The sequence below is a fragment of the Gossypium arboreum genome, chromosome 4 (genome assembly GCF_025698485.1).
Source record: "Gossypium arboreum isolate Shixiya-1 chromosome 4, ASM2569848v2, whole genome shotgun sequence".
NCBI lineage: Eukaryota > Viridiplantae > Streptophyta > Magnoliopsida > Malvales > Malvaceae > Gossypium > Gossypium arboreum.
In genome coordinates, this window is record NC_069073.1 from 63,489,478 (window position 1) to 63,514,006 (window position 24,529).

General features: G+C 36.7%; 1 protein-coding gene across 1 annotated transcript; it reads right to left on the reverse strand.

The window, feature by feature from the left end:
- Positions 1–20,175: 20,175 nt before the first annotated feature.
- LOC108458685 (uncharacterized) lies at positions 20,176–23,814 on the reverse strand. Its single transcript, XM_017758091.1, has 2 exons — positions 22,183–23,814; positions 20,176–20,280 (listed from the first exon to the last, which is right to left on the reverse strand). The coding sequence occupies exons 1-2, from the start codon at positions 23,812–23,814 to the stop codon at positions 20,176–20,178; spliced, it is 1,737 nt and encodes a 578-aa protein (XP_017613580.1).
- Between the last annotated feature and the right edge of the window lie 715 nt (positions 23,815–24,529).

Below are 24,529 nucleotides of genomic sequence, written 5' to 3' on the forward strand. Positions count from 1 at the left end.
TAACACGTCCACTCGGAACCACAGATATTAAAGTTTTCCACCAGTGGTAAGCCGTATCTCTTAGAAGTGAAACGACACATTTTACACAGTCTTCAAGATTCAGAGACATTTCATCAAACACTCATATTGTATTCTCTAACCAGAATTTGGCTCTTTCAGTATCATCATTCGTTGTAGCTTGAAACTCTTTATGTAACACCCCTTACCCGTACCTGAGGCCGGGATAGGGTACGAGGCATTACCGGACAAACATACAAACATTAAACTAAAATACGGGCCATAAAATTTCATTCATATTTCAAAACGTTCATTCACTTACACATAGTCCCTTATTTGAGTCTACGAAGCCCAAAACATACTTTAGAAAGGGTTCGGGACTAAACTAAGAACTTACGAAAATCTTGGAAATTTCATGCTTTAAGGCTCCACACGCCCGTGTCCCAAAGTTGTGTTCCATACACGGCTGAGACACATGGTCGTGTTTTTGCCTGTGTGGAATATACCTAGGCTATTTTCCAAGCTTTGGTCAACCTTAATCTCTTACACACTTATACAAAATCAAAAGCATATAACATGGTATTCATTTAATGATTAAATATTCTCAATTAAACCACAAACATAGCATTTGTATGTCATCATACATGTGTCTCTCATACTCATTTTACCTTGTTTATTATATTACCACTTATACATTTATACCAAGATTATCATCTTACCAAATATCTTCAGCTTAATCATCAAGCATTCATATTTAAAACTAGATCATATCTTTAGAAAATACCATAATTTAGATGCGCAAAATAACATGTTTGCCTAAAACATTTCAATTCAACTCCATACCTAACAAGCATTACATTGAGACTAGTCATATATATATATATATATATACATGTCATGATACATATCATTCTCTTTCTGTTTTCTTATAAACACATATCATTTATTTCATTATATCAATATTTCATATACCATAGTTTCCATGTATTCCACATATATTTATTTTCCTCTTCCTCCTCTCCATTCCACATCCTTAATGTATATAGCATTCTTGTAAGTACGATTTCACAATTTACTAATAAATGCTCACATCAAACTATCCACATGAGTCATAGTCACTTACTTATTTATTATTCGAGCTCCAGAGCTCCAAATTAAGATCCGTAAATTTCCCCTAAAACTAGACTCACATATCTTTCTACCATAAAATTTTCATAATTTTTGGTTTAGCCAATTAGTACAGTTTATTCATTAAAATTTCCCCTGTTTCACTTTCTGACAGTTCTAACCTCTCTTCACTAAAAATTAATTATCTCATAGTACATAACTTGGATAATGTTCTTGTTGATTTATCTTGAAAATAGACTCATTGGGTATTTAAAAAATATAAGTTTAATCCTCTAATTATTTTTATCCAAATTGTTTTGATTTTCCAAAGTCAGAACAAGGGATTACGTAATCATTCTGAACCAGTCTCACAAAAACATAAATATCTCAAAATATAGAACTCCTTTTCTTGATCTGTTTCTTTTATATGAAAATAGATGCATTAAGCTTTAATTTGATATCTCATTCAGTCTCTGATTCAATTTCTACTATTTTTGGTGATTTTTCAAAATCATGTCACTACTACTATCCAAAACAGTTTTATTGCTAATTCACTCTTTCACACTTTCTTTGTATTAACCTCATTTTAACATACATATCAGAAATCATTTTCACCACATTTCATACATCACAAGTATAGGCCCATGATCACAAGGTCACCATGAAATCATCCTCATGTATAACTTACTTGTTTATAACCTTACCACATCTTGGTCACTTAATGAACACATCATTCACATAACCAAGTTCCTGCACTTATTCATCACAAAACTCACAAAGCAATACATAGAGAGTCTCCCATTGAACACTTCGGATCTATCCTCGATACTTGGTGGTTTCAGCATATAGCTCCACCCATCATATAGTTCAGCTCTCTTGTACACATGGTGAACACTTAGTACCACCCATGTGACCTAGCCAATTTATCTCGTAGCTCTCTTGTCTACATGGTGTCTTTCACCTGGGACCACGCATGTGACCTAGCTACATATATCCCGTAGCTCTCTTGTCTACATGGTGTACACATAGAATCACCCATGCGACCTAGCTACATAATAATGTCTTGTAGCTCTCTTGTACACATGATGTGCACTCAACACCATACATGTGATCTAGCTACATACTATCTGTATCATCCAATCTTTCCGAAGGTTCAACAGGGATTTCTCTCTCTTTCCCAACAATTTCACTAATCAAGTAATTATCCACAAACATATTTCCAATATTATTATAAAATATCATAATACAAGTAATATTGATGTATTACTTACATATAAACTTACATCTCATTTAATATCAAGGCAATAACATTAAATTACACATTGCCTTATTAAAATCATATGAACTTACAATTTCCCATAATATCCATAATCATAGAAATCACATTTATGTATGATAATTCAATGCACTTCATGTACCATAGACATATTTTTAAATCAATTCATAAACTTGGCACCATAATCATTTAATTTAACATAATTCAATTAATTCACTAAATTTAACTTTCAAATATAAATTACAACATTATTGCTATATTATTATCATACCAACTTACATACTTTCAACACCTCGAAATTATAATAAATATATAAATTTTACATTGAAACATGCATAAATTAATGCTTATTATACATATAAACTTACCTCGATATTAAAACGACCATTTTACCAACTTTCCCAAATTTCAATTTTTCTCTCATTCTAGGTTCAAATCTTGTTTTCCGGGGTCTAAAAAATCATATTTTACTTATTTAATTAATGTACTATTCAAAACAGTCCTTAACTCAAACTTTGGAAAAAATTACAATTTTGCCCCTAAACTTTTGCATATTTACACTTTTTCCCCTAGGCTCGGGAATTAAACTTCATCCCTTATTCTTATGTTTTATGACATGCTGATCACTTTTCCCTTCTATGGCAACATCAAATTCTCACTCTAACATATAGTTATGACTATTAGGTATTTTTACCGATTAAGCCCTTTTACTCGTTTTCACTCAAAATCGAATAGCACAAGTTGTCTAACATAATTTAAAATCTCATATTCTATCATAAAACAGCAAAATAAACACATTTCACCTATGGGTATTTTTCCAAATATGAACCCGAGCTTAAATTATTGCTAGAATAAGCTTAATCAAATTAACGGGATTCCAAAAACGTAAAGAACTTGAAAACGGGTTAGAACGGACTTACTATTGAGCTTGGAAAGCTTGAAAACCCTAGCCATGGCTTCCCCCATGCTAATTTCGGCCTCCATGAAAAAGATGAGTCAATTTTGGCTTTATTTTCCTTTTATTTCTTTTAATTACCAAATGACCAAAATGCCCTTCCTTACTAAACTTTCAAAATTCCATCCATGTCCAATTTTTTTCCATCACTTAGAAATTGGTCAAATTGCTATTTAAGACCTCTTAATTAATATTTCAAAGCAATTTCATACTAGAAACTTCTAGAATGCAGGTTTTGCAACTTATTCAATTTAGTCCCTAACTTCAAATTGAGCACTTTATGCATAGAATTTCTTCACGAAATTTTCACACAATCATGCAATCATATCATAGACCTCAAAATAATCATAAAATAATTATTTCTATCTCGGATTTTGTGGTCCCGAAACCTCTGTTCCAACTAGACCCAATTTTGGGCTATTACACTTTAGCCCCATACTTCCTAATCTTATCAATTGGTAGTTTACTCAACTATACCGGATTCATTCGTCACATATCAGGAGTTTGAGGAGGATTAACTGGGGGTGGAGGTTGTTGTACAACTAGATTGGTTCTAATGTATTGGGTGAACCAATCATTCATCATCTAATAGAAAGCTTGTTTAGCCTCATCATCACGGCTACTTATAGCTGATCGAGAATCAGCTTGCACCGTCCCTTGCGCGGGAGCAGGCGCATTGCTTTCAACATCATTAGCTACAGCTCTATCGGGATCCATTTTCTATATAAAAGCATATTTCAATGTCAGGATTCATCACACTATCGCAGTTCATAAATATGGCATGTATAGCTAGACTCACATATGCTATGGTAGTCTTAGAATCGACTAAACCATAGCTTTGATACCAATAAAATGTAACACCCCTATCCCGTAAATCGTCATTTGGAATAGGTAAGGGCATTACCGAATGCATGTAACATTACAAATCAATACAGAATCACAGATATCACATAATATTAATGCTTAAGCAAATCAACAGTTTATTCCTTATGGAGGTCCCCAAGACCTAAGACATACTTTTAGAAAAGGTCGAGACTAAACCGAACACATTCAGAATTTTCAATTTTGTTGAGGTCACATGCCCGTGTAACCAGGTCGTGTGCCTTACACGGGCACCAGACACACCCATGTGATCCAACAGTACCAAAACAGAGTATATATACTGACTTTTACACAGACCAACAGACACGGCCGTGTGCCATGGCCGTGTGATACTTAGCTGGCTATTGACTTAAGCCTACAGCCATATGACACGCCCATGTGTCTTAACCATTTGATCTTAAGAGGTTACTACTTTGCATACACGGCCACAAGGCACGCCCGTGTGCCCTGACCGTGTGGCACAATGCAGACTTGGTTTAAGTCAACTTGCCATCCCTTTTTGGTTCATTCCTCCAAGCAATATTAAACAACATTTATACCAAAAATTTCAACCAATTCCATACTCAAAACATGCTTCATTATAACTAAATCATTTACCAAAACTAAGCACAAACATACCATTTGCTAGCCAACTCTCATGGCATAACATATATACATATCAAAGCTTAAATACGTAGACATTCTAGCCTATACATGCCATACTTAAAAATATTTACACTTTCAAAAGTACCAAAATGAGTTTGATAGTATGGTGACAATCCTCGACTATCCCCGAGCCTTCAGTAGCTACGATAATTGTAAAACAGACAGAATCACACAGTGTAAGCTACAAAGAGCTTAGTAAGCCAAATACAATTAGTCTAACTATTAAAACATATAAAGTAAAATTCAATAGCAAGAATTCATATCCATTTCACAGAGTAATTCATGAGCCTAACCATGCTCATTTGCTTGTATACATGTCATGTTTCATTTCCATGATTTCGTACATACTTCGCATTCATTATTTCACAAAAACAGTCTTTCATATTTAGAAATTTAGTACGATATAAACGTACTTGTATAGATTACACGTTTAATATATTCTTTCCCATATCTTGTACTCTATATATTCTTTCCCATATCTTGTACTGTGACAACCCGAATTAGGGCCTAATCGGAATAGTGGTTTCGTGACCACAAATCCGAGATAGAAATAATTGTTTTATAATTATTTTGGGGTTTATGATATGATTGCATGATTGTGTGAAAATTTTGTGATGAAATTCTATGCCTAAAGTGCTTAAATTGAAAGTAGGGACTAAATCGAATAAGTTGCAAAATTTGCATCCCAGAAGTTTTTAGTATGAAATTGTTTTGGAATATTAATTAGGAGGTCTTAAATAGCAATTTGACCAATTTTAAGTTCATGGACAAAATTAGGACATGGAAGGAATTTTTGAAAGTTTAGTAAGGAGGGCATTTTGGTCATTTGGATATTAAATGAAATAAAATGGGAAAAATAACACAAAATTGATCATCATCCTCCTTAGTTGCTGCCGAATTCTCCTCTCTCCATAGCTAGGGTTTCTTCAATTTTCAAGCTCCATAGTAAGTGATTCCAAGCCCGCTTTTAATGTTCTTTACGTTTTTGGAATCCCGGAAGCTCGATTAAGCTTATGCTAGTAATAATTTAACCTAGGGTTCACATTTGGGAAAATACCCATAGGTGAAATTTGTGTATTTTGATGTTTTATGATAGAATATGAGGTTTTAAATTATGTTAAATAACTTGTGCTACTCGGTTTTAAGTGAAAGCGAGTAAAAGCAGCATAATCGGTAAAAATACCTATTGTTCATAACTATATGATAGAGTGAGAATTTGATGTTGTTGTAGAAGAGAAAATGTTCAGCATATCATAAAATATAAGAATAAGGGCTGAAATTAAATTCCGAGCCTAGGGGCAAAATTGTAATTTTGAAAAGTTAGGGGCAAAATGTAATTTTTCCATGATGTGATTTTTGGATTGAAATAAATAGTATGAGTATTAAATGAGCTAAATGTGTTATTATAGATCAAGAAAGACGCGAATTGATCTCGAGCGGGGAAGGAAAAAGTTTTGGACTAAATTGCAAAATTTCCACATTTTGCACCAAGGTAAGTTTGTATGTAAATATTACAATAATTTCATGTACATTCTTATATTTCAGCCTATTATATAAATATACTAGCTGATGTTAAAATATAAATCGACTATTGGAAGAATGGAAATAAATATAGAGAGAGATCCCGATTGAACATTGGAGATCGAATGAAATAGAGGAGCGTAGCTAGGTCACATGTATGATGCTGAGTGCACATCATGTGTACAAGAAAGCTACGAGACACCTGTAGTAGCTAGGTCACATGTGTGATACGAGATGTATCCCATGTAGACAAGAGAGCTACGTGAAAGATAAATGTAGCTAGGTCGCATGCGTGATTCCAAGTGAAGGACACCATGTAGACAAGAGAGCTACGTGAAAGATAAATGTAGCTAGGTCGCATGCGTGATTCCAAGTGAAGGACACCATGTAGACAAGAGAGCTACGAGACAAATCGGTTGGGTCGCATGAGTGGTACTAAGTGTTCACCATGTGTACAAGAGAGCCGAACTAAACGAAGTATGATGGTGGGGTGTGTCTCTGAAACCATTAAATATCGAGGATTGATCCGAATTGTTCAACGGGATGGTTTTGTGGTGATATTGTGGTTTGGACCTACACTTATGGTGAAAGAAATGTGGTGAAAATGATTTGTGGTATATACATATATAAGATAAAATGAGGTTAGCACAAAGAATGTGTGAAAGAGTGAAATTAGCATTAAAACTGTTTTTAGATGGTAGCAGTGACGTGAATTTGAAAAATCACCAAAAATAGGAGGAATATAATTAGAGGTTGAATGAGATGTGAAATTAAATTTTAATGAGTCTACTTTCATATAAAAGAAACAGAGAAAGCAAAGGAATTCTATATTTTGAGATATTCACAATTGTATGTGACTCGCTCAGGATGAATACGTGATCCCTGTTCCAACTTTGAAAAATCATTAAAAATTGTACAAAGCAAATTAAGAAATATAGTTTACATGCCTAAATTCCTTATTGAGACTAGTTTTAAATGAAACAGACATCAGGGTTGTTTGAATTGTGTACTGAGAGATATTCAATTCGTAGTGAACAGAGGTCAGATCAGTCGAGCTGTGTAACAGGGAAACTTTAACTAATAAACTGTACTAATCGGCTGAACCAAAAATTATAGAAAAAAATTAGCAAAAAGCTTTATGAGTCTAGATTCAGGAAATTTTACGGATTTGAATTTCGAGTTTTGTAACTCGAGTTATGATTTATTTAGTGAATATGACGCAGCTTGAGAGACAACTTAATCAAAGTGGAATGAATAGTGAAGTTAAAGTAGATGTACTTGAATTGTTGTGTAAACATGTTAGATTTTTTTAATTAGTATTTACATACTTACTTACTAAGCTATAAGCTTACTTTGTTTCTCTCTTTTGTCTTATAGTGTTCTTGACTTGCTCGGGAGTTAAGGATCGTGAAGATCTACCCGCACTATCATACTTTAGGGTATTTGAACTAAACGTTTTGAATTATGGCATGTATAGTAGGCTTAATTATTTTGTTACGTGTCATATTTGTCTAGGTTTAAAATATTAGTTACAGTACTCGACCAGCTAATTTGTACAAGCCATTAAAGTGGGCTAATATTGTTCAAGACATATGTTATACGATGCACTATCAAATTGGATGACATATTTATATCTCGATTATGTTTAATGGTATGTGTTATGTTCTGGTAATACCTTATATCCTGTTCCGGCGACGGTAACGGGTAAGGGGTGTTACATGTACTCTATATATTCTTTCCCATATCTTGTACTCTATCATCAGACAGTTCAGAAACAATACAGATACTAAATAACGGGTACAATGTTGACGTTGTGACAACCCGAATTAGGGCCTAGTCGGAATAGTGGTTTCGTGACCACAAATCCGAGATAGAAATAATTGTTTTATAATTATTTTGGGGTTTACGATATGATTGCATGATTGTGTGAAAAATTCGTGATGAAATTCTATGCCTAAAGTGCTTAAATTGAAAGTAGGGACTAAATTGAATAAGTTGCAAAATTTGCATCCCAGAAGTTTTTAGTATGAAATTGCTTTGGAATATTAATTAGGAGGTCTTAAATAGAAATTTGACCAATTTTAAGTTCATGGACAAAATTAGGACATGGAAGGAATTTTGAAAGTTTAGTAAGGAGGGCATTTTGGTCATTTGGATATTAAATGAAATAAAATGGGAAAAATAACACAAAATTGATCATCATCCTCCTTAGTTGCTGCGAATTCTCCTCTCTCCATAGCTAGGGTTTCTTCAACTTTCAAGCTCCATAGTAAGTGATTCCAAGCCCGCTTTTAATGTTCTTTACGTTTTTGGAATCCGGAAGCTCGATTAAGCTTATGCTAGTAATAATTTAACCTAGGGTTCATATTTGGAAAAATACCCATAGGTGAAATTTGTGTATTTTGATGTTTTATGATAGAATATGAGGTTTTAAATTATGTTAAATAACTTGTGCTACTCGGTTTTAAGTGAAAACGAGTAAAACGGCATAATTGGTAAAAATACCTATTGTTCATAACTATATATTAGAGTGAGAATTTGATGTTGTCGTAGAAGAGAAAAATTTTCAGCATATCATAAAGCATAAGAATAAGGGCTGAAATTAAATTCCCGAGCCTAGGGGCAAAATTGTAATTTTGTAAAAGTTAGGGGGCAAAATTGTAATTTTTCCATGATGTGATTTTTGGATTGAAATAAATAGTATGAGTATTAAATGAGCTAAATGTGTTATTATAGATCAAGAAAGGCGTGGAATTGACCTCGAACGGGGAAAGGAAAAAGTTTTGGACTAAATTGCAAAATTTTCACATTTTGCACCAAGGTAAGTTTGTATGTAAATATTACAATAATTTCATGTACATTCTTATATTTCAGCCTATTATATAAATATACTAGCTGATGTTAAAATATAAATCGACTATTGGAAGAATGGAAATAAATATAGAGAGAGATCCGGTTGAACATTGGAGAGATCGAATAAAATAGAGGGCGTAGCTAGGTCACATGTATGATGCTGAGTGCACATCATGTGTACAAGAAAGCTACGAGACACCATGTAGTAGCTAGGTCACATGTGTGATACGGGATGTATCCCATGTAGACAAGAGAGCTACGTGAAAGATAAATGTAGCTAGGTCGCATGCGTGATTCCAAGTGAAGGACACCATGTAGACAAGAGAGCTACGAGACAAATCAGCTAGGTCGCATGAGTGGTACTAAGTGTTCACCATGTGTACAAGAGAGCCGAACTAAATGAAGTATGATGGTGGGGTGTGTCTTTGAAACCATTAAATATCGAGGATTGATCCGAATTGTTCAACAGGATGGTTTTGTGGTGACATTGTGGTTTGGACCTACACTTATGATGAATGAAATGTGGTGAAAATGATTTGTGGTATATACATATATAAGATAAAATGAGGTTAGCATAAAGAATGTGTGAAAGAGTGAAATTAGCATTAAAACTATTTTGGACGGTAGCAGTGACGTGATTTTGAAAAATCACCAAAAATAGGAGGAATATAATTAGAGGTTGAATGAGATGTGAAATTAAATTTTAATGAGTCTACTTTCATATAAAAGAAACAGAGCAAGCAAAGGAATTCTATATTTTGAGATATTTACAATTGTACGTGACTTACTCAGGATGAATATGTGATCCCCTGTTCCAACTTTGAAAAATCATTAAAAATTGTACAAAGAAAATTAAGAAATATAGTTTACATGCCTAAATTCCTTATTGAGACTAGTTTTAAATGAAATAGACTTCAGGGTTGTTTGAATTGTGTACTGAGAGAAATTCAATTCATAGTGAACAGAGGTCAGATCAGTCGAGCTGTGTAATAGGGGAAACTTTAACTAATAAACTGTACTAATCGGCTGAGCTAAAAATTATAGAAAAAAATTAGCAAGAAGCTTTATGAGTCTAGATTCAGGGAAATTTTACGGATTTGAATTTCAAGTTTTGTAACTCGAGTTATGATTTATTTAGTGAATATGACGCAGCAGAGACAGCTTAATCAAAGTGGAATAAATAGTGAAGTTAAAGTAGATATACTTGAATTGTTGTGTAAACATATTAGATTCTTTAATTATTATTTACATACTTACTTACTAAGCTATAAGCTTACTTTGTTTTCTCTCTTTTGTCTTATAGTGTCCTCCAGCTTGCTCAGGAGTTAAGGATCGTGAAGATCTAACCGCACTAACAATACTTTAGGGTATTTGAACTAAACGTTTTGAATTATGGCATGTATAGTAGGCTTAATTATTTTGTTACGTGTCATAACTGCCTAGGTTTAAAATATTGGTTACAGTACTCGACCAGCTACTTCGTACAAGCCATTAAAGTTGGCTAATATTGTTCAAGACATATGTTATACGATGCACTATCAAATTGGATGACATATTTCTATCTCGGTTATGTTTAATGGTATGTGTTATGTTCTGGTAATACCTTGTACCCTGTTCCGGCGACGGTAACGGGTAAGGGGTGTTACAGACGTCTCGGACATGGTCTTACATGTAATTCAGTATCGATGCCTCTGTCCCAGATAGGGTCTTACACGAAATCAGATGTGATGCTGATGTCCCGACATGGTCTTACATGTAAATCTCAAATCGAGGCCTGTGTCCCAGACATGGTCTTACACGATATCTCAAATCGATGTCAACGTTCCTTTAGAATCATACAGAGCTTTTTAGATACTAGCATATTATCGAAATTTACTCAGAATTCAATCATCAGGCTCTCACAGCTGTCCAATACAGATTATAACTAGTATATACAACATTCAATCAATTTAACAAGTAATTGTATTTTGACTTACCTCGTACAAATTTCGGACGGAAACGAGTCGACTATTTGACTATTTTGGACTTCCCTCGATCTAAGTCTGATTTCCTTTGTTCTTGATCTAATACAATTCAAATTCAACCATTCAATCATTCATTTTATTCAATTCAATCCATATACACACATTTAGGGCACTTTACATTTTAACCCTTACATTTTCACACTTTGACAATTTAGTCTATTTTTCACAAAATCACAAATGTGCAAAATTCGCCAAGACTATAGCTTGGCTGGATGTACATAGCTTCCATACAAGCCCAAATTACATATTTAATTCACAATTTAGTCCTTCAAAACCTCATTTTCACAAATTAGCCCATATAGGTCTATTCCATTAAAAATTCAAGAACAAAGCATGATAATCTCACATATATCTTTCATAATCCATATAAAAACATTACAAAGCTCATATAATCTGATGTGACCACACCCGGGGCATCCTTGAATGCAAAACAAGATTTAATCGAGCTTCCAAAAGGCCCCATGACTCGAGCTCGAACCAAGCAAATTCAAGACGTTTTATCAGCCTTGGTGTTGCGCATTTGGGTTGATAACAAGGTCCATGACGTTGGAGGAGCTAAGGACAACTCCTTGAAGACTCAATGCATTCTCTTGCAATCCGATCTCAGCTCCTTTTCAGCTCCCCATCTGTCATTCAGCTCCAATCAGCTCACTTGAGCTCGATTTATCTCGTTTGAGCTTGAATTTAGCTCGTTTCAGCTCATTTCTTTTACATTACAATAAACTAAGTTTAAAATTTATTCTTAATTAAGTTTGCTACAGCTCATGCTGAATTCCCTAGCTTAACTTAGCTCATTAAGTGTTTTTGACTATTTGAGCTAGCCGAATTTAATTTGATAGTTGACTTATAATTAATGTGTCTGAATTTAGTTAGTGTCATTAAGTTGTTTAGTTAATATCTGTAATTATGATTATATGAATAATTATTTTATTTAATTATGTTATTTAATTATGTAGGTTAGCCGAATGTGGAGATTCATTCATGTCAAGGTGCATGTACGGGAATGTTCATTGAACGGGAAGGTTCATGCATGGTTCGGTTCAATGTTTGGAGGACTTACATTCATGTACATGGAGGGTTAATTGCATGCAATGGATATTGAAGAATACATCTTCCTTGGATGGCAAACATGCATGAATGGAGGACAATTAATGCAAGTGCATGTGTTCAAGCCTCCTTCCAAGTTCCATGTACAGTCGATGCATGTGGGAGGACCCTTGGAATTTTCTAAGCACCTATTCGACCAAGAGACACCTCTTGGAAGTTTCATGCACACCTTGGCCGAACCTAGACAACCTGTTGAGCTCCCAAAGGTGCACATTCATTCAAGTGATTAAAGCTCATACATGAAGCTGTCCAAACACATCCCCATCAGCCGAATCAAGACTAGTTACTTAATGTTTTCATTCTAGAACATTCTAGTTAATTCATGACCGAATTTGCTTAGTCTTTAAGCTAGCTAGTTTGTCCATTTGGTTACTACATGATTGCCTATAAATAGTTTGTTGATTTCATTGTAAAAGGACTTTTGCCAATTTGTTAATGAAAATTGTTCTTGTGAGGTTGCTTCCTCTCATATCTCATACAAGTTTCGAAGACATATCTAGTTTATGCTAGTGGCGTCTACCAATCTTGTTTGAACTTATCACCAGCTTTGGTGTGGCGTTCACCTATCCATCTATCCATATTTTTCACCTTAACCATATAGGAACCGGGGTGACACTTTTTAGTGTTGAATCATTCCTGACGTTGAGTTCATTTTCCATTCCCATTCAAAATTTCCTTCTTGTTAACTAAACTGAGCCATCTATCCTTCATCCATCTTTGCTACCCTTAGCCGAACCTATTGCTAATTCTACACTTCTTGAAACCTTCCGCTTATCCTATTCTATTTTTTTACTTCTATTACTAAAAATTTGAGGCACGAACAACTCTCTCGACTACGATCAGGCAACTAAGTGAATTCGACTCAACTACCCAGGCCAGATCACATCATAATCATCCATGACACATTTCATAATCTTCAACAGAAACTAAAATTCAGACATGGGTTTTGAAGAACACGAAGCAACGATCACAGAAACGCAGAAATGATAAAAAACAGACGAAAATTAATACCTTAATCTAAGATTAAGCTAGACGAAACCTAAAATGGCTTTCTTCTTTTTATTATCTTTGATTTTTGGTTATAATATGTGTTTATGAACACATGCATGCAATTTGTTTTCTTTAATTCATGTTAAAGCATGAATTACCATTGTATCCCTCATTAAAAAAATATCAATTACATAAAACGAGGTCATTTATGACCACTCATAAATTCAATGGAGTAATTGCCACATAAGGCCATAATAATTGAAAGCCATGCCAATTAAACACATTGAATATATGGCATGCAAATTTTATCATTTACGCGATTAAATACTTTATCAATTAAGCATAGAAACAGACAAATTGAATCACAAAAACTTCACAAATATAAATTCACATATCACAGACATAGAAAATAATATTAAAATATTTTTTAGAATCGGTTACGTGGTCTCGAAACCACTGTTCCGACTAGGGTCTAAATCAGACTGTTATATCTATCTTTGAAAAGAGTTGGGCTCCGCTAAGTTCGTCAAGCATGTCATCAAGGCCGGGAATGGGATGTCTATATTTGACGGTGATCTTGTTGATGGCACGGCAATCAACGCACATTCACCACGAACCGTCCTTTTTGGGCACAAGCAAGACAAGAACCACACATGGACTTAAGCTTTCACGGATGTAGCCCTTTTCCATTAACTCGGATACTTGCCTTTGCAACTCCTTCGTTTCCTCGGGATTACTCGATATGCTGGTCTATTCGGAATAGATGCTCTTGGCATGAAGTTAATTTGGTGTTCAATGCCTCGAATGGGAGGCAAATCGCTTGGTACTTCTTCTGAAAAAATATCGTGAAATTCTTGTAATAAAGATACGATAGGAGAAGGCAAAGAATTTTCAATTTCATTAGTGTTCAAAAGACATTCTTTGTACATAAGTACAAGAATGGGCTGCTTTGCCAAAAACAACTTTCGAATCTCTCGCTTTATTGCAAAAACACTCGTTTTTTTATCTTCACTCTCATTTTCTCTTTATTTTATCACTCGTATTTTTAAATCACTTTTCTCACTTTTCCTCTCTTTTCCACTTTTTTTCTTTTTCCTTTTCATTCTTTTTCTCTCACTCTTTTTCTTTTGTCGTTTCTATTGATTGTTTCATCTTGAGCTAGTTTTTATAGACTTGCTTCGGTGTAAGAGGAGCTAGAGTGATGTTCCTTCCAAGATGCTTGAATGAATATTGATTCGTGTAGCCGTCATAGATAACTCGATGATCAAATTGCCAAGGATGACCCAATAAAAGGTGTTTGGCGTGCATTGGCACAACGTCACAAATCACTTCATCTTGGTACTTGCTTATCAAAAATGCCACCTTTGCTTGCTTGGTTACCTTAAGTTCACCGCCTTCGTTTAGCCACTGCAACTTGAAAGGATTTGGATGCATCGTCATGACTATACCAGGTTTTGCAACAAGCATGGTGCTCACGACGTTGGTGCAACTTCCTCCATCGACTATCAAACTACACACTTTGCCTTGAATATGGCAGCAAGTGTGAAAAATGTTTTCTCGTTGTTGGTCATCTTTGACTCCTTAGATGTTTAGACTTCATTTTACAATGAGGATCTCTCCATCAACGGGCATCTCAACTTTGTCTTCTTCATCGGTGGGGTTTTTAGATTCTTCCTTCTTTTCATCTTCAGACTCAATTTCACCGTTTGGCTGAATCACCATTGTCCGACGATTAGGACATTGACTAGCAATATGTGATGTGATCCAGCCCGGGTAGATGAGTCGAATTCACGTAGTTGCCCGATCGTAGTTCGAGAGAGTCGTTCGTGTCTCGGATTTTAGTAATAAAAGTAAAATAATGGATTAGAATAAGCGGAAGGTTTCAAGAAGGGTAAGTTTAGTAATAGGTTCGGTTATGTGTAGCAAAGATGGGTGATGGATAAATGGGTCAGTTTGGTATAACAAGAAAATAATTCGAAGGATGGGAATGGAAAACGAACTCAACGTCAGGAATGATTCAACACTAAGAAGTGTCACCCCGGTTCCTATATTGTTAAGGTGAAAATATGGATAGATGGATAGGTGAACGCCACACCAAGATTGGTGATAAGTTCAAACAAGACGATTGACGCCACTAGCACAAGCCAGATAAGTCTTTCGAAACTTGTACGAGATATGAGAGGAAGCAACCTCACAAGAACAAATGTTCATTAACAATTTTGGCAAAAGTCCTTTACAAATGAAAGAAAACAAATATTTATAGGCACATAGATGACCATTCAAATTCGGCATCTGGGTGTTCACACAATAATAAAAACGTTCACACTAATGTATTAAAATAGTTCATAAATTTGGCAGATTCATGCACTAGCTGAATGGACACTTTCTTCCCCCTTGGTTTGTGCATGAATGCTTAGTCATAAAGAAAGGCTTCAAGTGACTTGTATGTGCACCAAAAGGTTGCATTCATCTCCTTGGGACGTTCATGCACATGTATGGAACATGTATCTTCATAATTAAACACTTTAATGGCATGTAAGTTCATAAATGGCGGCATGAACCTAGCAAATTCGTTCTCCCCTTTGTGCATGCACTTAATTCAATCAATGTGTTGAATTATTGAGTTAATTCCTTCCCTTGGACGTTCTTGAACCCATCCATGCATGTGTAGTAGCCTATAGGTCAATTCAAAGTGTGAACATGTTCAAGGAGCTTTATGGTCAACATAGAATTAGTTAGCGACTACTTCTTGGCGAATAAGTGCCTTAGAAAGTTAAGAGACAGCCACCATACATGCACTTAAGCCATTCATGCATTCTATCATCCCATGCATTTGATCCATTCATGGACTAGCCTTTAATGTCCATACATGCATTCGACACATGCATGAATTTGTAGAAACATTGCATCTAGCCGTACATGCACCAAAGATTTAATACTTCTTCATTCATGAGTGTGGAATGCCCAAAAGAGATGTTTCTTCATCCATACATTGTACCGTCCAAAGGAATGTACCTACATGAAATAAACAAGTCATTAAGACATCTCATGAACACTCATAAATTGGCATGATGTGAACACATTAATGTCATGCATTAATTCGGCTATGTGAACATAATCAATTTATATAATGACAATGACATATTAATAACAAATATTAATATAAGACAAGTTTAATGCTTAAATGAATATGTGCAAATTTTTATTTAATGTATTAAAGACAAAACCGAGTTTAAACTAAAATGAGCTAAGCTTTAGCTCATGAGCTAAAGTTGAGCTGAGGCTAAACTCCTAAGCTGAAGTTGAGCTAAGGTTTAGCTCGTGAGCTAAATATGAGCTAGGAGTGAGCTCGGTTTAGCTCAGGCAAGTTGGATCGAGCTTGAATAAGCTGGATTTGAGCTGGACGGAGCTCGTGGAGCTGGAAATGAGCTGGGATCAGCTTGCCAACTTGTCAATGCTCGGCTTGACAGACTTGTTCGATGAAGTTCATGGGGCGTGCTCGTATCAATATGGCCTCTCCCTTGACACTTAAAACACTTAATATTGTGAGAACGATTGGAAATAGGTTCGTTCTTATTCTTACTTGTCTCGCCGCTTGGTTGATTGGTTTTAGTGGCTATGACAGGTTTCTTGGAACGAATAGGAGCTTTGCTCGGTCTTTGACTCCACTTGCTAGAAGACAAGGATGGAAAAGCTCGATTGAATCCTTTCTTCTTCAATTTCTTCTCGACCTTTATAGCCATATGGACCATGTCCATAACTTCAACATAATGCTAAAGTTCCACTACATTGGCAATATCTCGATTCAAGCCTGCTAAAAATCTCACCATCGTAGCTTTACGATCTTCCTCCACGTCGGCTCGTATCATTGCAACCTCCATTTCTTTGTAATAATCTTCAACGCTCCGGTTGCCTTGAGTTAGATTTTGCAGCTGCTGGGACAAATCTCGATAGTAATATGAAGGGATGAAACTTTTCCGCATGACAACCTTCATTTTAGCCCAAGTTGAAATAGGAAGTGAGCTGGGGAACTGGAAGTGAGCTAATTCCAAGCTAGTGAGCTGGTTTTGAGTTGAATGGGAACTTGCTTGAGCTGGTGGTGAGCTCGATGCTGAGCTAGACTTGCAGGTAGTTGCATGGTGAGTTCAAGGAGTTGGAATCAGCTTTCTCGAAGTGTCCTAATAGCGTTTCATTCCAAAGTTGAGCTACAAAAGCTATGATAGACTCTTTAAACTTCTTGGCTCGAGTGACAGGACCTTGTGGTAGCACCATAGAATTCTTGCTCGAGCTAGCTGAACCATGGGGCGCGATCACATCATTCCCCCTCTTAAAAACGACTTGTCCTCAAGTTGAAATCTGCATCAAAAGGGGTTAAATCTGACATATTAAAAGTAGCGCTGACATTATAATCTCCTGGCAAGTCAATTTTATAAGAATTTTCATTTATTCACTCTAAAACTTGAAAAGGACCATCTCCGTGAGGCAGTAGTTTAGATTTCCGTTGGGCCGAAAAACGCTCCTTGTGTATATGAATCCAAACCCATTCTCTGGGTTCAAAAACTACTCGTTTTCGGCCTTTGTTCGCATTACGCACATAGGACTCAGTCTTAGCCTCGATATTGGCCTGCACCTTGCTATGTAAATCTTTGACAAAATTCGCCTTTTTCTTCGCATCTGCATGGACAAACTGATCAGTAGGTAAAGGCAATAAATCTAAAGGAGTCAAGGGATTAAAAACATAAACAATTTTAAATGGGGAGAATTTAGTTGCCGAATGGACAGAATGATTATACGCAAACTCAATATGGGGTAGACAATCCTCCCACGTCTTCAAATTCTTCCGAACGATGGCCCGAAGCAAAGTAGATAGAACTCTATTGACAACTTCCATTTGGCCATCAGTTTGGGGGTGGCAGGTGGTCGAAAATAGAAGTTTGGTCCCAATTTACCCCACAAAGACCTCCAAAAGTGACTTAAAAATTTTGCATCTCGGTCCGACACGATCGTACGAGGAATGCCATGTAGTCTAACGATATCCCTGAAAAACAAGTTCGCAACATGAACGGCATCGTCAGTCTTAGTACAGGCAGTAAAATGAGACATTTTTGAAAATCTATCAACAACAACGAAAATAGAATCCTTCCCCATTTTTGTGCGCGGAAGTCCGAGAACAAAGTCCATGGAGATGTCAATCCATGGTGCTTCAGGAATGGGCAATGGTGTGTACAAGCCATGGGGTTGAACTTTTGATTTAGCCTTTTTGCAGGCTATACACCTTTCGCAAACTCGCTCCACGTCTTTTCGCATCCCGGCCAATAAAAATGTTCATGGAGAGTGGCAAGCATCTTATTGACTCTGAAGTGTCCCATAAGCCTGCCACTATGTGCCTCATGCACTAATAGGTCTCGAACAGATCTACAAGGAATGCATAATTTACCTTCTCGGAAAAGATAGCCCTCGTACCTATAAAAATTTTCAAAAGGACCTTTCTCACAAGAAACAAATATTTCTCCAAAATCGGAATAGTTTACATAGGAATCTTTTAATAATGCAAAACCAAGAATCTTAGAATCCAAATATGATAACAGAGTATACCTTCTTGAGAGGGCATCAGCCACGATATTATCTTTACCTTTCTTATATTTGATGACATACGGAAATGACTCAAGGTATTCAACCCACTTCGCATGGCGTCAGTTCAACTTATGTTGGCCTTTGATGTGCTTCAAGGCTTCGTGATCAGAGTGAATAACGAATTCCTTAGGCCACAAGTAATGTTGCCATGTCTCAAAGGCTCGTATGAGCGCGTACATCTCTTTATCATACACTGGATAGTTGAGTATGGCTCCATTGAGTTTTTCACTATAGTAAGCCATAGGACGTCCGTCTTGTGTCAACACGGCCCCAATTCCAATGCCCGAAGCATCGCACTCGATCTCAAAAGTCTTCGAGAAATCTGGAAGGGCAAGCAAAGGAGCGTTAGTGAGACAATCTTTGATTTTTATAAATGATTTCTCTTGTTCATCGTTCCAAATAAAAGAAGAATTTTTCTTAATAACACTCGTAAGTGGAGCAGCAATAATGCTAAAATTCAAAACGAATCGTCGGTAGAAACTTGCTAGGCCATGGAAACTTCAAACTTGCGTAACGCTCATAGGCCTTGGCCAATCTTGTATGGCCTTAATCTTCTCTTGGTCTACCTCGAGACCATCCGCACTAACTACAAATCCTAGAAAAATAGTTTTGTTAGAACAAAAAGAACATTTCTTTAAATTAGCATATAAGGTCTCTTTTCCCAAAACTTCTAAAACAGATTTGAGATGACTTACATGTTCTTCCATAGATTTGCTGTAAATCAATATATCGTCGAAATATACCACACAAAACTTACCGATGAAAGGCCTTAAGACATGGTTCATTAGTCTCATGAACGTACTTGGAGCGTTGGTAAGGCCAAAAGGCATAACCAACCATTCGTATAGTCCGTGCTTGGTCTTGAATACCGTTTTCAATTTGTCTCCTTCTCGCATCCGAATTTGGTGGTAGCCACTCTTCAAATAGATTTTTGAGAACACTTTGGCCCCACTAAGCTCATCTAACATGTCATCTAAGCGAGGAATGAGATGATGGTATTTGATCGTTATCTTGTTAACGGCTCGGCAATCCACGCACATACGCCATGTTCTGTCCTTTTTCGGTACCAATAATACGGGAACATCACAGGGACTTAGGCTCTCGCGAATGTAGCCTTTTTCCATCAGTTTATTGACTTGTCTTTGCAACTCTTTGGTCTACTCCGGATTGGCTTGGTAAGCAGGTCAATTTGGAATAACCGCTCCCGGCACGAAATCAATTTGATGCTCGATTCCACGAAGTGGTGGAAGACCACTCGGGGCTTCTTTCGGAAAAACATCTTGGAAATCCTGCAACAAAGACAAAATAGGAGGGGTAGGGTATCGGGTAAATTGTTAGTAGAAATTAATGCTTCCTTGTACAAAAGTACAAGAACAGTTCGACTCATCACCAAAGCCTTTGATACGAACCATCTCGGGAAGATTCGAGTCGTATGTAGATTGCCCGATCGTCTACGAGAAGTTACGTTAGGATTAGTTGAGTTATAGGTATAGTCGAGTAGAAAGAGGGGTACGAATGGAATGGTAGGAACGAAAGGGAAGGATTAAAAATGGTATGAACAAATTGGTCAGTTTAGGCTCGATTAGGTAAAGAAAGAAGAATGGGTTTGAACTACTAAAGGGACTTTCAAGAACCAATTACCGAAATGGTATCGACCCGTTGAGTTAGCCTTTTGAGTTCGGTTATAGGTTTGGTGAGGGAAACCTCGACCCACTATCTAACAAGATAGGAACCTCGGTATGTTGAACGCCACACTACGAATAGTGATAAGTTCGGGTACGACAAAGAACACGGTTGACACAACTAGAACGCTAGGAACGGCAAACGAATCTTTGAACGAAATATAAGAAAAGTTTGCCTCACAATTTTGGCAGCATAACATTAACAAAAGTTTCAAAAGTTCTTTACAAAGTAACACAAGCCACAATTTATAGTGAATGCAAGGGATAGCCGAATAGGCTCTTAAGGTAGCTAAATGGTTTCTGAAAATTCCAGAATTTTTGATGAAGCTTCCTTGAAGTTTCTTGTGCATGGAGAACGGTAAGGGGCAGCTTCTAGATGCCTTGATTCAATAGAAAAATTGAATGAATTATTTGGGAGCTGAAATGCCATCAATAGGTTCGACCAAATGCTTGAATTTGGAATTAATGCTGCTACTTGATTCAGCCGAATGTTCATGTAATTAAGGAGCTGTCTAGAGCACTTCAATAGTCTTAGAATGTGAACAAACCGATTTGAACAGCCACACATGTGTGAACAAACAAAACCGAACAGCCCTTGGTGTGAAAGGAATAATCGGGTGGGTGTGAACAGCCTTAATTTGTCTTGGGCAGCCAATCGGTCTTCTTGAAGAGTTGTAAGGTTTGGCTGAATGGTCACTTAGGGAACACCAAAGAGCAGCACACCAATTTTAAGTCATCCATGCACCTATGTCGTCCAAGGGTAATGTACCTACAACATTTAATTCAGCAAATTAAATCCCTTTTAGACACATTAAATTCGCAACATAGACAAATAAATCTTGCACCATAAATTAGGCTGGACATAATTAATCTTTGTAATAGTTAAGACATATTTAATTGGTCCTAATTAATTAAGTACTTAATTTAGAACATAATTAAAACATGTCTAGATTATGACAAATTAATTATTAAAACAAATAACTAATAAAACTAACAACAACTTAAATGATTTATTCCAGCATAATAAATGCTATAATGAAATGAGCTGAAACGAGCTCGTTGAGCTAAGTTGAGTTGAAGTTGAGCTGAATTGAGCTGATTTGAGCTTGAAGGAGTATGCATGGTTTGCTTGGCTTGCTGGTCCAAGAGCTTTCAAGAAGTCCAGCAACGGTTTCACCCCAAACTCTATCAACTAAAGCTGTTGTTGCATCTTTGAATCTCTTTGCTCGAGCTCGGGTGATCGGTCCTACGGGCAATTCGAGAGGATCTTCATTGGTAGCCGACAACTCAGGAGGGGTGGTTGTATCAGCCTTCCTCACATCACTAAATCTTGCAAAAACACTTATTTTCTCGATTGTATTTTCTTTTTCTTCTTTTTCTTGGATACTTGTCACTCTCTTTTGTTTTCTTTTTCTTATTTTTCTCTTCTTTTATTTTTTTACAACTTTCTTTTTCTTTTTCTCTCATTTGCTCAACAGAAGCTTTTAGCTTGATTTGGTTTTCATACACTTGTTTGGGAGTCAACGGTGCCAATGTCACATTCTTTCCCATAAATTTGAATGTATACCGGTTGGTATACCCGTCGTGTTGAACTCGCCTATCAAATTGCCACGGTCGGCCAAGTAACAAATGCCCCGCATGCATCGGTACGATGTCACAAAGAACTTCATCTGAATACTTGTCGATGTTGAAAGAGACAAGTACTTGCTTTGTTACCTTAAGCTCTCCTCCGTCATTGAGCCATTGAAGTTTGTAAGGACTTGGATGCTTAGTTGTGGGCAGACCAAGCTTTTCAACCATCATCGTACTTGCTACATTGGTACAACTACCTCCATTGATGATGACACTACATACTTTGCCTCCGACTTGACATCGGGTGTGGAAGATGTTCTCTCGTTGGAGGTCATTGTCCGCGCCTTGGAGACTTAGACTTTGCTTTACCACTAGTAGTTCTCCTTCCATAGGTTGTTCTAAGTCCTCCTCAACTTCAGAAGTCGATTCAGACTCTTTCTCTTCCTCGTCCTCCATTTCTATCTCGCCATTAGCCCTTAACACCATGGTCCTTCGGTTAGGACATTGACTTGCTATGTGGCCCCTCCCGAGGCACTTAAAGCACTTGATGTCTCGATTTTGATTGAAGGACAATTCGGGTGCCTTGCCTTTGTTCACTTTGGTGGTAGGCTTATTGGTTTTTAGAGGAGCCGTGAACTCCTTTCCTCGGGAATTGGAAACACCTTTACTCGTTCCTTGGCCCCATTTGAGAATGTTGGAAGTGGTAAATCCTCGACTCGGTCCCTTTCGTTTGAGTTGCTTTTCTACCTTGATGGCCATATGGACCATGCCTACCACTTCAAGGTAGTGTTGTAATTCGACAACATTGGCAATATCGTGGTTTAAACCAGCCAAGAATTGTGCCATCGTTGCTTCAGGGTCTTCTTGCACATTGGCGCGAATCATCGCGATTTCCATCTCTTTAAAGTAGTCCTCGACACTTTTGGTCCCTTGTGTTAGATTTTTGAGTTTTTGGTGTAACTCCCGATGGTAATATGTGGTAATAAAGCGTCGCCTCATGGTTGCCTTCATTTCGGCCCATGTGGAAATAGGAAGTTCTCCATTACGCCTTCGGTTAGTAGTTAATTGATCCCACCAAATCATGGCATAGGCTGAGAACTCTATCACCGCTAGTTTCACTTTCTTTTTCTCAGAATAGTTGTGACATTTGAACACCAACTCTATCTTTTTCTCCCATTCAAGATAGGCCTCCGGATCCGATATACCTTGAAACGGTGGAATAGACAGTTTAATGTTCTTGAGATCATCATCTTTGCGTCTTCGATCTCGTTGTCGGTGTTGCCTACGTCGATCACTAGCATTAGACTCTTGTTCGCTTTCAAGATCACTAAGGTCGTTTGCTTCATCGTCTTGGAACCTTCGTCTTCCCCGATTTTGATTTGGCCTCTCCCGCCTTTGTCTAGTCGCCTCGGGAGTTCTTTCACGTTGGCTAATTGTTTCAACTTGGAATAATTGATCTTCGATTGGGTTGAGCCTTCGATCTAGGAGTCGCTCCATTTCTCGTAATAAGGCTTGCATATTTAAGTCGGGGATGTTGCGAATGAGTTGTCTTGCTGGACGGTCTTCCATATTGTTATCTGACTCTTGTGACATTTAAACTATAGTAAAATAAACCTCACCACGAAACCTCACAATCACTCGGAAAGGAAAAGAAAGATGATTCACTCACACTCGTGTTTACACTCAAGGATAGGCTTTTACCTCCGCTCTATTGCGCTCACAACTCTCGTGCCTTTTACCTCTCGTAACTTTTCTCGTGATTTCGTAGCAGATTCGTTAAGGCTTAGTCCTTGGTCTAGGTGGTCGCTCAAAAGGGTAACAAGTGATTGATGTATTCGATTTAGGGTAGGCTAAAAGAGTAGGGAATTGGGTTAAAAGTGTGGTGTGTATATGATTAGGGATAGTAGAATAGAAGATGGATCGGGGCTGAATTATAACAGAACAAGTTCACTTTATTTTTTTTGGATTTTTTTTTATTTTTTTAACTTGTATAACTTTTTTTTGTACTATATAAGCAAACTAAATACAATAGGAACACTTCTGTACGCGATTTTTTTTTCACTTCGGCTGTGTAGATTTTTATTTTTGTAGTAACAGTAACAAACTAATCAAAATGAGAAAACTTCGGTATATGAATTTTTTTTCTATACTCTTTTTTTTGAATCCTACTTACTTGCGTACACTTGGACTAGCTCGGGGATGATTTCGTCGCACGAACTTCTTGTTTTAGTAGCTCTGATACCAGATGATACGATCTGCCTCGGAAGAGTCGAGTCATATTAGT